This window comes from Anoplopoma fimbria, chromosome 10 (genome assembly GCF_027596085.1).
Source record: "Anoplopoma fimbria isolate UVic2021 breed Golden Eagle Sablefish chromosome 10, Afim_UVic_2022, whole genome shotgun sequence".
Classification (NCBI taxonomy): Eukaryota; Metazoa; Chordata; class Actinopteri; order Perciformes; family Anoplopomatidae; genus Anoplopoma; species Anoplopoma fimbria.
In genome coordinates, this window is record NC_072458.1 from 3452935 (window position 1) to 3468706 (window position 15772).

The window sequence follows — 15772 nt, forward strand, 5'->3', positions numbered from 1 at the left end:
AGCTAATTATCCCTTTAAGAAAAAAAAACAAAGTAAGTCTGCTCTGAACACTCTGTGTGATGTTATTAATTTGATGTCTACTAAACAAAACAGACCAGGGGCAGAACGAAGTCATTGTTTATTTAAACTTTTTTAAAGTAATACACCTAAACAAACACAAAACGATAAAGACACACAAGCGTAGTTTGAGTACCTTCTGGAAGGTGGCAGTCTTGCCCTGCACAGGAGTCTTGGCTCCCATCTGCAGCTGTTGGCATAATGCCACCATTTTCTCCATCTCTGTCATCACCACAGACTTTTCCTCATCAACTAGCTGGAACAGAGATGAAGACAGAAACAGAGTGATAGATGTCTTTCAGGACAGCAGAGATGGTTTATGATGGTATATCCAGGTTAATTCAGGGGCACTGGGTTAATATGTACAGACTCTGATAGATGTACTGGACTGGATTTACAGTGCTCTTGTTCAAGCACAAAGCAAGTATCACAAAAAGCCCAAAACCAGGGTGAAATAAATTACAATTCTGTGTAGCTTGATGTAATCCATCAGCAACAGCCAGGTCATGATCTACTGCTTAAGTCTGTTATCCAGCTGGGTTAATCCCTCCATCTCAGTCACGGGGCCATCAATCTATTTCTGTTACACGCCACCAGCGACCTAAAAACACAAGCTCTTTTATTCAGCGTAGCACTGGTCATGACAGACAATAGTTTATAAAACCTTTAAAACCTCGATTACAAAAATGCTCTAGCTAATTTGCATAAACAGCCTCATCATTTCAATGAAGGCAACGCAGGTGTGCTACAAGTGTGTTTGGTAACAAGAACAATGGGAGTGGAGGGTGAGACAGAGGGGCTCCATTAGCACCCGTTTGTTTGATGTAATTAATCAGAAAGCGTGAGGCAAGTTGAAGAGCTAGGCATCCTGATTATGAATTAATTCCGTTTGGTCACAGTGAACGTCCCCACCCTCATCCCCTCCACACTGGCACATGTGCAAAAACATACACACCCACGGACCCAGCAGTGACAAATGGCAGTCGTTAACGGCTGTCAAAAAGAGCCATTTAATTACACTTGGAGGACCTGTGGAAGAACTTGGTGGAGGGCAAGAGGAAGGAAGGCACTGAGGCTACATTTGTTTGTTGGATCTCCACTCAGAGAGGGATAGAGGGCGGTGAAAGTGTGTGACAGCCTTCATTTCCTGCTCTTGCTGTGTGATTTATAAAGCGAACCTGGCACCGTGGCATGCCAGAATGGGTGATACGGGTGTGTATGTGTATGAGAGGTGTAACGTGTGTGGGGGCACAGGTGCTTGTATAATAATATAATAAACATTTTCTTTTCTCTTTGGCTCTAGTCTTTAGCTGTAAACTGACTGAGCTTCATATCACTATTCTTTTGTCAGATTCTACCAGAGCAGAAAGAACATACGGTACACAAAAATAAACGTGTTTTTATGTTATACAGCATTGATTTTATTGCTGCTTATACAAAAAGTCTTCTTTTTTTTTACATAACACACATTTGATCTATTTTCATAGAGTGCTTATGTGCAAAAACAAAAAAACCTTTTATGTGAGTGCATTGTGATTTGGTATTTAGCCTTAAACTGTGTGTGTGTTTGTGTTGAAGAAAGAGAGATTTACTGCATGGGTATATACCTGAGTTGAAAAGGTGCGGAGAGATGAGCACAGCTGGAGCCCCTCTTCAGAGAGAACCTTATAAATGAGACAAAAAAAAGGCAAAAATCAGAAGAGGTACACAGTTACAGGCAAAACTAAAAAAAAAATTACTTTAACTTCCATCAGGGAGCCGTTCAAATGTAAATAAATAAAAGAGTACAGCCTGTCAATATTATGAGATTTTACCTTTTCTAGGCTTTTCTTTTCAGCATGCATTCCTGTCTTTTCCCCCTCCCGTTCCCCTTCCTCTCTTATCTCCCTCACTCACCCCAAACTGAATAAATCCTGGCTGCAATTTGGATCCTGATTCTACAAATTACTGAACATTCTCAATTCAATAGATACTCGCCTCCATGCAACCTTGTTTGTTATCACCTCATGTGTCCAACATGGCGAGAAACATACAGCACTATATTTCCATCATAATGATAAATCCTACTAGTGGTGCCCCATCAGATGCTAGGGGAAATGAGGGGATGCTGGCATTTACTAATCTATTGATCTGCCTGCCACAGTATGTCTTTGGCTTAATGAAACAACAGATGCATTCATTTGCAACTCTTTTAAAACGGGAGGAAAAAACAGAGACGGTGGAGAGAAGCGAATATGGAAGCACATACCTCAGCTTGATGAAAAAGATCTAATGTTGTTTTCAGCAGCCCCTCCCCTCTGGGGAATCAATATGGGAAACAGAAAATGAGGAGAGAAAACAAGGACGAGAGAGATGGATGAAGACTAAATACATCCACAGCAACCAACAAAAACTGTGACTTGGATAAATCGAAACAATTTCATTTTCAAAATCATTCCTTGTCATGTCAACTTTGTCAGTGCCTCTAACTATGTTTGGTGAATATCGATAGCAAGGGGCTCACGAATCCTATTAACAGTAAGCTTCTAAAGAGATTCATGTGGATGCTTAAGAGGCTTTGCCATATTGAGCTCTGAAATGAATGCAATCGCAGCATGTGCGTGTTTGTGTAGTGTGGGGTGCTGTTCGGTCACCTGGTGAACAGATACATGTTGTATGCCATACTAGCCAGGCTCTGGCTCTGTCGGACAATGTCGTGTTCCTGCTCCTCCCATTTCTCCACCTCTGTGTCCACGTCTGACGACAGCAGACGGAGCTCCAGACCCAGCTTGGCCATGCTTGTCTGCTCCTGCACGCACACAGAAAGACACACAGTTATTCTATAGGGAAAAAAATGAAATATGATGGATGTCATTTCAGGGATGTATATTAGCAAACAGCGTATTTTCATTTGTTAACACCATAAGTTCTATAATCAGCATAATCCCGCTTCCTGTGGTGGTACAGCATGTGAAAAACTGCCAGCGCAGCAAAAAAAAAATCGCAGCCTATTAGCATATGAATGCCATCAATTCTTCAAACGAGTGGCACAAAGTTTCCGGGAGATGAATATACTGCTGTCAGACGTGTGGTGATGTATTGTGCTGAAAGCCAGAGGAGTATGGTGAATGCTACCTCTGCGTCCAACTTGACAGCCTTGGCAGTCTTCAAGTTAGCTGAGAGTTTCTGTGGGTAAAGAGAGTGGTATTAATAAGAGGATTACAAAACATTGGATGGATGGAATATTCATAGGGATGAATTCTGTGATACTCACCCCGGGTCTGGGAAGGGACAAATAAGATCTTTTGTCTCCTAGGAGAGGAAAGTAAGTGTGATTATCTAAACACATGAAGTAATGACTAACAAGGCCATCTAAAAGATAGCTCTATGCCACCGCCAACTAAGTTGCAGTTTACAGCCATGTCCGTCCAAAATGTCTCACCTCATAATTTTATAATATTAGACATTTGTATGAAATTAGCATAATTAGCATATGAAACTTCAGTTATGGACCAAATACTTGTTTTGTGAGGTCACAGTGACCTTTGACCAACAAATTTGTGCAGTTCGTCTTTGAGTCCAAGTGGGAGTTTGTGCCAAAGTTTGTGCCAAAAAGAAATTCGCTCCTGACAAGCGGGTTCACAAGAATGGGATGTAAAGCTGTCGCAGTCACAGAGGATTAAATATATTAAAAGCAAACAGCTCTATGAATGAAAAAGATATTGAAATGGACAATTTCAGTGGCAATTATGGTTATTCAGTAGTTATGGTGCTGAAATTGTTTTGCTTTTATCACTGTCTACCTTTGAAAATATCTTTCGACATAAACACAAGTTGCATGGTTCGTTTCCAACGATTTACAGGGACGATAAACACTTCTTTCATGTTTATGGGGGAAGATTACGAGAAAGTAATAAAAGCAAATATCTCAACAGTGTCAATACAACACTTTAAAACAGCATTTGGGATCCTTGGGAATACAAATGTGTGATGTATTTGATCCTTTCACACCCTGTTCTGCACTTCAAAATATTTAATACGTTTTATGTCAAACCACCTCCTGGATATATTCCAAAACATCTTTTTTCTTTCTTTGAGATTTCTCAGGTTTACAGTGCGTGAAAGCACATGGTCGATACAAACGTAGATCTGTGTGTACATGGACAATTAGTAAAGTAAATGCAAACATACACACAGGCCCGTCAGTGAGGAAACAAACAACTGATTTGTAAGAGTCAGTGATTTGAACACTTCAGGTAACTGGCACCATTAAGAATAAGAGAGAGGGAGAACAGAGGAGGAATGAATGCATGGGTGTTTAAAGGCATTGGCATTGTTGTACAGTCTATGATGGTACATTTTTCAAAGACATGTGCTTGCTTTGCCAAAATTCTTTAAGGCTATTGAAGTGTTCAGGTTCAAAATGATAGCCTAGGTTTTAATCAGAGAATGTCATTCTTTAAGGCTAAAATGCCTTCGAGAGCATATTGTCCTGTATTCCTTCTTCTCACTGTTCCTGAAAGACTCTCTGATCCTCTCTGATGTATGTGCTGCTGACCCACACAAATGCAAACAAGTATCCATTATTAGGTGAACAAAAACGCACCTCGCCTGCCTTCAAAGACGTCGATGATCTCTCTCAGCAGCAGGGCCATGTCACAGAGCTGCGACTCCCAGGCCTCGCAGAACACCTCCAGGTTCTCCTTAGCAATCTTACTGGACGGGTGGAGGGCCAGTGTCTGGGCTGCCGAGATGATCTGAGTGGGAAGTGTGTTAAGAATTGCGACATAAGAAAAGTTATATTTAAATAAAGTTGTTCAGTAACTAGGGAGAAATACTACGAAATTACAGTAAAAGACAGAGAAAAAGAATCTGGAGAAATTCTCAACTCTCTGTGCTACTTTTCAATTTAATCAGCTGCCACTATTGATGTTAAATAAACCAAAGTGTCTTCCTACTAGTGATATTGTCACAGTCTGGTTCATGCCCTCACATTTTTTTATGTGAGAATGGACTGTGTTGCATCTTATTGTTTTCAGAGAATGTTGTGTTTTCGGGACTTCTTTTGGGTCAGGGTAAGTGTTTCCTGCTTTTATTTTGAAGTTACTCCTCATGTGTCTTGCCTTGTTTTACTTCCAGTTTTTGTTTTGTTTCCAGCCCCTAAAATTGTCTGCCCCGACCTCATTAGCTTCACCTGTCTCTCTTCAGCTCTGTAGTCACCTGTGCTGCTCACCTGTTCCCACTTCCCCACAACTCAGTCTCCATTTATACCAGCCCCGATTTTTTTTTTTTGTTCTTTGTTGGTTTGTCTTCAGTTTTGTTTGGAGTTCTGTACTGGTCTGTCAGTGTCCTTGCTTGCTGTTTCCTGTTTCCTGTCTGTTAAATTGGAATCCAACTTGCAAGCAGTTTTTAATTCAATCATTTTAATGTTACTGCTGCTTCCTGGTAATAATTAATTTGGGTCCATCCCCTGTGACTGCTTCCCAGACTGTAGCAAAAATTCAAAACACAAGACTGGAGGCTGCTATCCGATTCAAACTGTTATTTAATACACAACTAACATTAGAAGATGACTTAACCAAGTCATAAATATGTCCCATCTCTCTGGGCTATGGCTTATATAAGCGGGCAACAGTTCACTTAAAATATGGTAATCTTCTTTAAACCACACCACCACGGCAAGAGAGTGAAACACAGATTCAACTCTCTCTGGGTTCACATCAGAGCCACGATTCTACTGCGGCACTCATTACACTCAACATGCACCACTCACAACAGCACCCTATAAAACAAAGGCAGGTAGAAAATAAAAAGACCCAGAGGAACTAACTTAAATGTTCAACATAAACAATAAAAACCTTGCACATCAAGTAATTTAAGCTGCCCCAAAAGACTGTGTACTGTAACTAAGGTTACTGCTTGTTTACATCAGTTAGTTTATGCTGATATGGTCAAATGAATTAAGCATTGTGCCTTGAACGCTTAATTATCAACCTAGTGTTTTACAAAAAAATGGATCAAGGATGACAAGTATATTTCAGTATATTTCTGATGCATGACTCGTCAAATCTCAAGCTTCCAATTTGTTTGGAACACATGTAACAACCAATGTTATATTTTCAATAAAGTCTGGTTTACAAGTACAGTTGACAAATACAACTTTAAAAACCAAACATACACAAGCATGTGTGTGAGAGTGTGCGCACACACACACACACACACACACACACACACACACACACACACACACACACACACACACACACACACACACACACACACACACAACAGCCCCCACACACCCAGCCCCCCACACCCTTCCCCTACAGTGTAGTATTTAATAGGCAATTACCCTCTGGGCCACCCCTCTATTACTTTGGGCCGACTCAGACACATATCACCCCGGACGCCCGATGCTGCAGTGTTATTGATTGGTTCACCTTTGAACTAGGAGTGCTGCCGAGTCATGCGGGGCCTGACATTCGTACTGCAGGACAGGAACATTTTACATTGCTGGATAATTACTGGCATGGATGGTTTCCAAGAGCAAACATAATTAGATGGGGGACTATGCGGACAGCATGTTCTTAGGTGTAGGAGGGTAGACTGAGGAGACGTGAGGTCATTTGTCTATTTTCCCTCTCTGTGTCTAGGTAGAATACTATCAGGCTTGATTTCACTCACAGACCATTGTGTGACAAGTTCGACCAACTGGCATGCAGTTGAATGGAATGAAATGGGTCTAAGAATAAACCCTAACCTGTGTCACGTTCTAGACTGATCCTTTCTCTGCCAGTCAATGGGTTATAATATCAATCTAACAAAATCAAAAGAAGAATATGGTTTGATGGTCACTGTTACCTGTGGACCAATGACATGGAAGGTCTCCTCAGCGTGTATGCAGGTAATCTCCAGAGGCTCTGTCCCCGACACATGGCACAGTAGCCGACACGTCTGAAGTCAGAGAAATAGGTGACAAAAAGGTCATTGTTTGAAAGTCACACTGCAGGAATTGGCTAAATGTTCTAACTCTATGTATTGCTACCAATTTAACACAGGAAAGTGATCATACCTAATTGAATCTCAGTGGATAAATTATACTTAAATTGTGGTTTGTACAGTAACCTTTTCACTGCATTGTCATTTTTCCTGGTTACTTGATTTTAGGTGCATTGATGAACTACACAAAAAACTGTACAAAATGTACAAGTGTTTAAGAAAAACAAAAGAATAATGTAACTTTTCTTTAGTGTGAGTGGATAATGAATTAATCTTAAGTCTGCATTGTTAAGAAAAGGTTTCACACCAAAATGTTGTTTTGTTTAAGTTTTGTAAATTTATATTATTTTCCAAAGAGTACCTGAATCTTACACAATGTCTTTTTCCATTCTATACTGTACATTCTGTTTGTTAGGGCCCCTAGCAAAGACATGACAAAGCCTGCATGGCATTTCTCTGTTCAGTGTTTACATAACAAAGCAACATGTTGACTTTCATTTGGCTGAGGATTAGAAATGTAGTCTCCAAATTCATTTAGTTCAAATTGTATGTGTTCAACTGCACAGCAATTTCAATGTGTTTTAAGCAGCTTTGCAACTCAAGGGAAACTAGCCTTTTCACCTAAAGCCGGCTATTTTGCTCAAGAATCCGGATTAAACTACGAAAAAAGTAAAATCTAAACTTGACAAAAGATTACTACTAGTGTATTGTTTGCCAGTTGAACACCTTTACTAGGTGGCACTTCAACAAACCTCCCCCTGCCTCAATGCTCCCTTTGCCCCCGCTCCCACCTACCTCCACCAGCTGCTCCTTCTGCTCAGTGAGAGTGCGTGAATACTCCGCCACTGCCTCCAGGTTTCCCTCAGCGCCTGCAGCTTTGAGAGCCCGTAGAGGCAACTGCTCCCCGTGAACTTTGAGCAAGTCAGATGCACGAACGACTGCCACCTTATGGAGCTGGAGGAGGAAATAAAGATTAAATTGCAGAAAAAAAAAAGAGTATGGATGTCTGGAGGCTGGAGCAAACACAAGAGTAGGTAAGATGAGTGGGAGACATGAATGAGGGTGGAATTTGAGGAGGCAAAGAAAAAAGAAGAGGAGCAGAGGTGACACAGTGACATAGTTGTGTTGACAGACAGACAGCATGTTAGCTGTAGAGCGATGTGAAAAAGGAAAGTGGGAAACCAACCACAGAGGCAGAACATCTAGTGAGAGACATCCCAGACATGTCTGTGTCGCTCTGTACATCTATTCAGACTCAGAGGGCAGACGGACTGCTGCTCACCTCACGTCTAAGGTCACTGATGCTCTGGCATGTCTTCAGGATGGCCACCTCCATGTCCTCTGTGGCTTCTTTGGCATGGACAGACTGCTGCTCCAGTGAGACAGAGAGGGTGAAAGAGGGGGATAAAACATGAGATCCAACATGGTCCTACAGGCCCACACACAAACCTACATTATCATCTGGAAGAGTTTGACAATAGAAGACAACTGGATTGGGAAATGAACTTGGGCTCTCAATAACATGGTCTTTGACATTGCAATTACATTTGTGACCATTTGTTCCAAACTTGCAAAAAAAAGTTTATGTAATCAAACTACAATGATTAAGACTAATTATTTTATTTAAATATTGTACAAACATTTTCAAAATGTCATACTACCTGACCCATAAATCCAATTGGAATGAAATCTATATATTCAGCTAAACGTTCAATGACAAGAAACAAGACCAGAAATTGGACTGTGCAGAACACCCAAGAATATTTACACGTTCAGATGCGTTTGCTGCAATTTCAAAACACCAAAGTGTTCTGGTCTTTTCAATTCTCCAGATGACCTTCAATTGCAGAGGCTAGATTACGCACTACTGTACAATTATGTGGCAGCAGTCTCTCAGTCTACTCTGAACACAATGAAAAAAATCGACAATGAGAAACTGAAATATGAGGACTTGTGTTTCATAAGTTCGATCAATTTCGAAGGCCAAGAAGACTGTTCAATGGAAGCCAATCATGGGATGATGTTTATCTTTCGACTGAATGAGCCTTGGCAAAAACAGTAATTCATGTTGGTTATTATGCTCTGTTGTTCCAGGAGGGATGTATGAAAAGAGAGTGAGTAGGCAAGAAGAATGACTAGATGAGCCGGAGTGTGGGTCCGGGTAGCATGCTGTGTATGTGTTGAACAGACACTGTCTGCTATAAAAAGGGCACAAACAAGATATTAAATATAACATTTAGTTTATAACCTTACTAACTCCTTATCATTCCTTACACCAACAACAGTAATCCAACCAGAATCTCTTCTTTTACTGTTTTGCATCTTAATATCATACTTTTACATATGAGGTACTTCATGTAACTTCATTTGGTAACATATGTTTTAACGAATATTTCTGTAGGTGTTATGAGCATCTGTGCAAGCGTGCCTGCTTGTGCCAACATACCGCCTCAGCCCAGGCGTGCACCAGCTGCTGAGTGTCCTGGCGCGCCAGCTGGCACAGACCTAGGATGGCCTGCCGCTGCTCGTGGCTGGTGTAGGCCGAATCAGTGAAGTCCTCTGTCCGCTCCACCAGCGCCTCCAGCTGGCTGCCCATGCTCTGGGGGGACGAGGAGTACAGGTTCTCCCGCAAGCACTCCACGCTGGACTGCAGGAAAGGAGGAGGATGAGGGTTTGGAATTAGAGAGCAGAACCATACTAACCAATGTTCTGAGGGCAAATAAGGGTGAGGGCCATCAAAGGTGGACAATAAAATCTGCAAAAAGCCTCTCAAGTACACAAACATGAAAGCTAATGCATTTTTTCTTGTTTCGTCAATCTCTTTTCCTTCAAAAATCAATTTTTAACGGCCCCTGTTTATGTGTCCTAAGATGACAGGTTTACATAAGCTTTTAGCTAAACTCTGCCATTTAGAGCATTTATTAACAGCAATACACATCTCTGGGCCCTTTCATTAAACTACTTTTCTTCTTTCACCTCATGGAAAAGACCTGTTCAAAACCATTTTTTTGTTGTTTTTCTTTCATTTGCCAGTGAACAAGGAGGAGGGAGAAGATTAGTGGAAGGTTTATGGTAATTGTCGCAGATCATAAAACAGATACAGTAGGTCTGGTCCTACGTAATGATTCTCTGAGTTACATTTGAAGCACAGTAAATTATAAAATGTTTACAATTCAACCACAAATCAACACCCACATAGAGTCACAACTAGATAATTTGAGGATTATGTTTAAAACAATCTTTTTTTCTTATTAATATGAACAGATTATGTCCTTTTTTTAATAATGTTTTTTAAACAGCTAAAATCTAATTTGCTTAGCGTGCTGCTTTGCCCACAAGAGGAGAGATCATTTCTTAACTCCATGGACACCTTAACTAAGTCCAATTTCTGATCCTACCTTGAAGTCCTTGATGCCGTTATAGATGCTGGCAGGAAGGATCTTATTTTCCCCACAGCTCCGTGCCTCAGTGACTATCTCGATGACCTGCTCCAGGGCACAGCGCATCCGGTGGAACACGGCGTCCTTGTTGATCCGCGCCGAATCGCAATCTGGGTGCCTCAGGCAGGTCTTTGGAAGGAATTCGATGTGAAATGTCAAAGCTCATGCCCTCCTGTACTCTTTTCAACTCCTAGCCCTTTTCATGTTTTACCACCATGATTATACTCTTTCTTTGTTGTTTTTTTATGATATTGTGACTATGAGTTTTGAGCGTTACCATTTCACAAGCCTTGAAATTAAATAAACTTGAATTTTTAACTTAAATCTTTAAACTTGACATAATCTTTAAGCCTTGCCCAGAGGTCCACTGTCGGTGCATGAGCTGTTTACCTTGGAAGCCGTGAGGAGCATCATGGTGCATTTCTCCAGCACTGCTCTGGCTGCTGCCATCCGTGCTTTCTTCTTCTCATCCTTCAAGTCCTACAGCACAAACACACACACCAGATGGTAATGGGTGGCTTTACTTCAGTTGTAACTTCTAAGAACTCTCTGGGTGTCCAAGTGACATGAAGCTTCAAAAGTAAGCAACAAATCTCTTTCATGCTGGTATGAAGAGAAACACAAATGTGACACAGATTCCTCTCCAAGTTTACACACACAAAAAAACTTCCTAGGTTTATTATCTCTTAATAAAAATAGACACTACAAGTATAGGAAAGAAGATGTAGCATATATGACCTGCAGCATCCCCATCCATGTATTCCAAATAGAAATAGACAGCTTGAATTAGGTATTTGGGGATTTAGAGAAGGCAGCTGAATCAACTCCTCTCCCATTACTGCGCCATAGTTTACAAAGACGATGTGATTATCTGTCATTATTTTTGCCTCTGTGCTCATCTGGCTTCAATAGACGAAGATGGTAGATTTTCTAAAGGGCTGTGTGCTTGTGCATGCGTGTGAGTGTGAGTGAATATGACAAAAAAAAGAGGGTGGCACAGGAGGAAAGGGAGCATTAGCTGCATTGCATTGGAGAGAGACATTACATGTGTTTCAAAAACACGTGCACCGAAGAAAGAGGGGATGGTCGAATCTCTCTCCTTGTCTAGATATCGCAGCTGGCGCACTTTACATCAGCTTCTGCAGGCAAAGGGCTTTAGCTGCAGAGGCTGAATGTATGCGTCAAAGAAGGATTAGCAGTTTTTGACAGAACAAAGTTAAAAACCCTAAGTTGGACTGTTTTCTAAAGCTTTAAGCAAAACTTTTGTTTGGCAAATGTGCTATACCCTAAGCTGATATATAGCTGAGAAAAGGCATTGCTAAAGGCATAGGTCAATTTATATCAACAATGTATCGTGATGTAAAGAGTATGAATCACAACTGACCTTTACATTTGTCGGTTCGATTGAGAAATGAGTTAGAAAAATGAATTGATACAGAAAAAGATATCTGTAGGAATAAGACAAGCCTGAAGAAGCCTTGTTACTTCATCGTTTGATTCTTTTTTGGAGGAGTAAATATTTGATATGTGAATTATTGATTTGTTCTGGGTTTGCCTGCACATTCACAGTATATGTGCTGCAGGTTTCACAGTCCAAGTCCACCACCTGCTTTCACATTCAGAATACCATGTTTAGAAAACCAGGGCTTGTTAGAAGGTTACATCTACATGAATAAACAAATTGTCCTGTTGTAGAAATGAATAAGCAAATTACTATTTGTTCATAAACACAATATTCATATGTTAGACCACTTATTTATTTCATTTATTGAAAGAATGTTACAGTGTGCTTAGATTTTGACACTCTTAAAGCTAAAGAAATTCGGTTTCTTCACATACTACTCACGTTCTGTCTGTCTCCGGTGAGGTGGGCAAACTCCACCATCTCGTTGCCAAACTGGCTGAAAATCTGTACAAATTCCTGGAAGGTGCTGACTCTTTCCAGATGGTCGAGGGTAACCAGGACCTGAGAGAAGTGAAAAGATCAGAATAAACTGCCACATATGGTTGCGTTCTTGAAATCCTTCCACACTGTAACAACCTATTTCAGATCTATTCATACCCCAAAAGTGAAGCCTTACCTTTAAAACAGAACCAAGAATAAAAATGATTGGACAGCGATTTATTTAAATATTCAATTTTTTATATCCTATTTCTGTGTTACTCCAGCTCTCCCTTTTGTAGTATTAACAGCTTAATGTGATGTAATCATATATGTAATCTCTTAAAATAAAACCAACAGATTAAGTAGTTCCTAACCTGCATTTTAGTTAATAGTAGTCTATATAACTGCTAATTTAGCTGCTGAGGGTAGGCTAGCTGGCAGCGCTAACACAGCAGCTTTTATTCTCGCCAGACAAAGAGGAGGAAGAGATGTAATTGTGTTTGCCAGTAATGGAGGAGGGCAGGGGGCTGTCGACTGTCTGTTCAAACCAGGCTAACCAGTCATGATTAGGCCCCCGGTTTCCATTCTTGGCTCAGTCTACAGCTACATCCACATCACATTGTCTGGCTAAGAGCAGAGCCAGGTACGATGAGGAGGTACAGTCCTCTTGCTCTGTCTTTTAATGTGATCGCTAAATGTGCTGCTTCCCTTCAATTACCTCCAGAGTACTTCTTCAGAGAGCCAGTGCTTATCTATTAGGAAGTAAAGGACTCAGGATGGAGTTTGCCGAGCTGGTGTGTGTGTATTTATGCATGGATCACTGTGTGTGTGTGTGTGTTTGTGTGAAAAAAAACTAAGCAAGAGAACTTATGCACATCCTTAAAAGGTTATAACATCTCACATCTGCATGTCTCACCTTGTTGCGTGATGTGATTATCTGTTTGATGACGATGCGGTCGGCCAGGACCAGGACTTTAGTGACTGAAGAGAGGAGCAAGCGGGCAGCCTTCACCATCCCCGTCCTATCACTGAACACTGTGACACGTCCGTCCTGCTGGGACGGCAAGGCTGATCCCACATCTGTCAGCTGGGCTATGGCATCACCTACAAGAGAGGAGAGAAGGGTATTGTTTGGTTCAACAACAGAGTTGGAGTGATAAACTGCTCAGGCTGATATATTATGTTTGTGTATAGGGATTTGATTTTTTCTCTCCTGCTAATGTTTCATTAACATTCTCTCTAGTTAACTGCCGATACCGAGTACTGATCCCAACCAAGTGTTCTCTTGTCTCCTAATTTAAAATCTGTACCAGGCTTCCTCAAAGCATGGAGCTCACTGGAAACAAACATGACAAATTCTTGACTGTAAGTGGACATGTATACAACATTCTTTCTAAGCTTGTGCATATTTTGATTATATAGAGCTAGACAGTTTATGAGACTTTTCTGTGTGCCTGTCAGATGATTCAGGAAATGTCCAGTTGAGGAGGCCGACTCAGAAAATGCTGGAGGGTTCACATATCCCATCTGGCCTGAGAGCGCCCTGGGATTCCCTCTGAAGAGCTGGAGGATGTGACTGGCCAGAAAGACCTTTAGGCTTCTTCGCTCTGCCTGCTGCCACTGAGATCCGGACCCAGACAAGAGACAGTAAATGGGTGGGAAACTGCTATGCCTTCTAAGTTAAGCCAAACAAAACTAATGCACGATGGTCTTCCAATCTGCCACTCTTCACCTCTGGGAGTACATATTGTCCTAGACTGGATGAAATACTATATTCAGTACGACAGCTATGCCAGCCTAACCAAAACACTACCGGCATGCTTTCTGACAACTTAGGCCCTTAAATACAATTAGCAAACACGCCATGCATAAATTTGCTTTTGCATGAAATATGCAAATGATAAATATTCGTCCAACTTTCCCTTTTCTCTCGTTCTAACTGCTCTTACTAGCCCCAAAAAGGGAAGAATACTGTGTTTTTTAAGCTAAAATCCCATCAGTAAAATAGTCCCTATCAAGAGGAAACTGCCCAGAGTTAAGAGCGAGTGGGAGGAGGAGGGAAATCTTTCATAAAAAGAGAGCTCAGAAAGGAGGGGGCCGGGGATATAGCTATGTCTCTATCGGGTCATGCAGCTTGGCTGTCTATTTGGGTTGGCTGGTCCTAAGAAGCAGCACTGACGAACTGATTGCATCCGACAGGCTGCATTTCAGTGCCAGCTGTGTTAACCAGTTAAAACATCTCGACCGGGCTTGCAAAGAATGCTGCTCAACCCCCTTGACCCTTGAAGGGTGGAAAGCAGAGGGAGGCAACTCTCCTCTCTAAATGATTATGGACGATAAATGTATTATTCATAAGTAAAAACTTGAAAGGCTGATCATTGATGTGTTGGTACAGCACATGGAGCCAACCAATCTTGCATGACTCAACTGTTGGCAATATCTGTCTGTCTGTCTGTCTGTCTGTCTGTCTGTCTGTCTATTGGTTGATTGCAATGAAACTTGATAATCCTCTCAGGATTACTTTACTCTTCATTCAGTACCATCACTATATCAACATTTTGATTTGTCAAATACTTTTGTCTAAATACCTTAAAAATGTGTGACATTCCCATCAGCCTCAGCTGTTCTTTGTGTTTAGTGAAAATTAGCAAATGTTTGCATGCTAACAAGGCAAACAATACCCTCCTTTTTACTAACGTATTGCCCTGCACATGTGATCCTGTATTTAAACACTCACATATTGTACTTAATATGACTTTATTTCGATCCTAGCAATCATCTTATCTTGAATCTTTCTGAGGGAGAAAGAAAAAGTGGGACAGAAGCGCGCAGATGTGAGAATGACACTAAGAGACTGAGTGAAAGAGACAGAGACGGAGATCCAACACAGATTGCCTTCACTGACCTGCCTCGTTGGATCTCTCCATCACTCTGATGATGGGTAGCATCTAATTAAACTAGTGCTTTCAGCCTGCCTTTATTTCATTCATTATAGCACACAAGGCTGTAGCCTGCCTGATTAAACTCTCCCTACGGCTAGGTATTAGAGAAACACCAATCCCTCTCTCCCTGAGACTTAAAACCTCCAAAAAGCCTTACTTTTTCATCCCTGAAGATTTCTCTATCATTTTTCAAAGTGGTCAGAAGGACAAAAAGTAGAATTTTTTAAAGTCAGGGAACAGTTGCATAGTGTCTGTCAGGAGAAGTGCAAGGGAAACTGTTAAAAGGCCTGCCTAAGAGGAAAATGAGAACTAGAATAAATTAGTCGCAGTGGGCACACACATCCACACATTTGCACAAGCCCCCCCCACACACACACACACACACACACACACACACACTTCACTTGGCCTCACCTATACACACACATTCACACACAAACTTTCTCATCAGTCTTTTCGCATTCTCCCAC

At 41.2% G+C, this 15772-nt stretch overlaps 1 protein-coding gene across 1 annotated transcript in view; it reads right to left on the reverse strand.

Annotated features, from left to right (window-relative positions):
* ctnnal1 (catenin (cadherin-associated protein), alpha-like 1) overlaps positions 1-15772 on the reverse strand; it is a 46435-nt gene that overhangs the window by 2506 nt on the left and 28157 nt on the right. The window contains exons 3-17 of the mRNA XM_054606272.1: positions 13277-13464; positions 12322-12441; positions 10866-10955; positions 10434-10604; positions 9482-9682; positions 8318-8404; positions 7831-7989; positions 6898-6990; positions 4643-4793; positions 3311-3348; positions 3172-3222; positions 2691-2845; positions 2306-2354; positions 1665-1721; positions 194-313 (exon numbers count right to left, since the gene is read on the reverse strand). Coding sequence (XP_054462247.1) covers positions 194-313; positions 1665-1721; positions 2306-2354; positions 2691-2845; positions 3172-3222; positions 3311-3348; positions 4643-4793; positions 6898-6990; positions 7831-7989; positions 8318-8404; positions 9482-9682; positions 10434-10604; positions 10866-10955; positions 12322-12441; positions 13277-13464 — 1730 coding nt within the window. The remainder of the gene's footprint in view (positions 1-193; positions 314-1664; positions 1722-2305; positions 2355-2690; positions 2846-3171; positions 3223-3310; positions 3349-4642; positions 4794-6897; positions 6991-7830; positions 7990-8317; positions 8405-9481; positions 9683-10433; positions 10605-10865; positions 10956-12321; positions 12442-13276; positions 13465-15772) is intronic.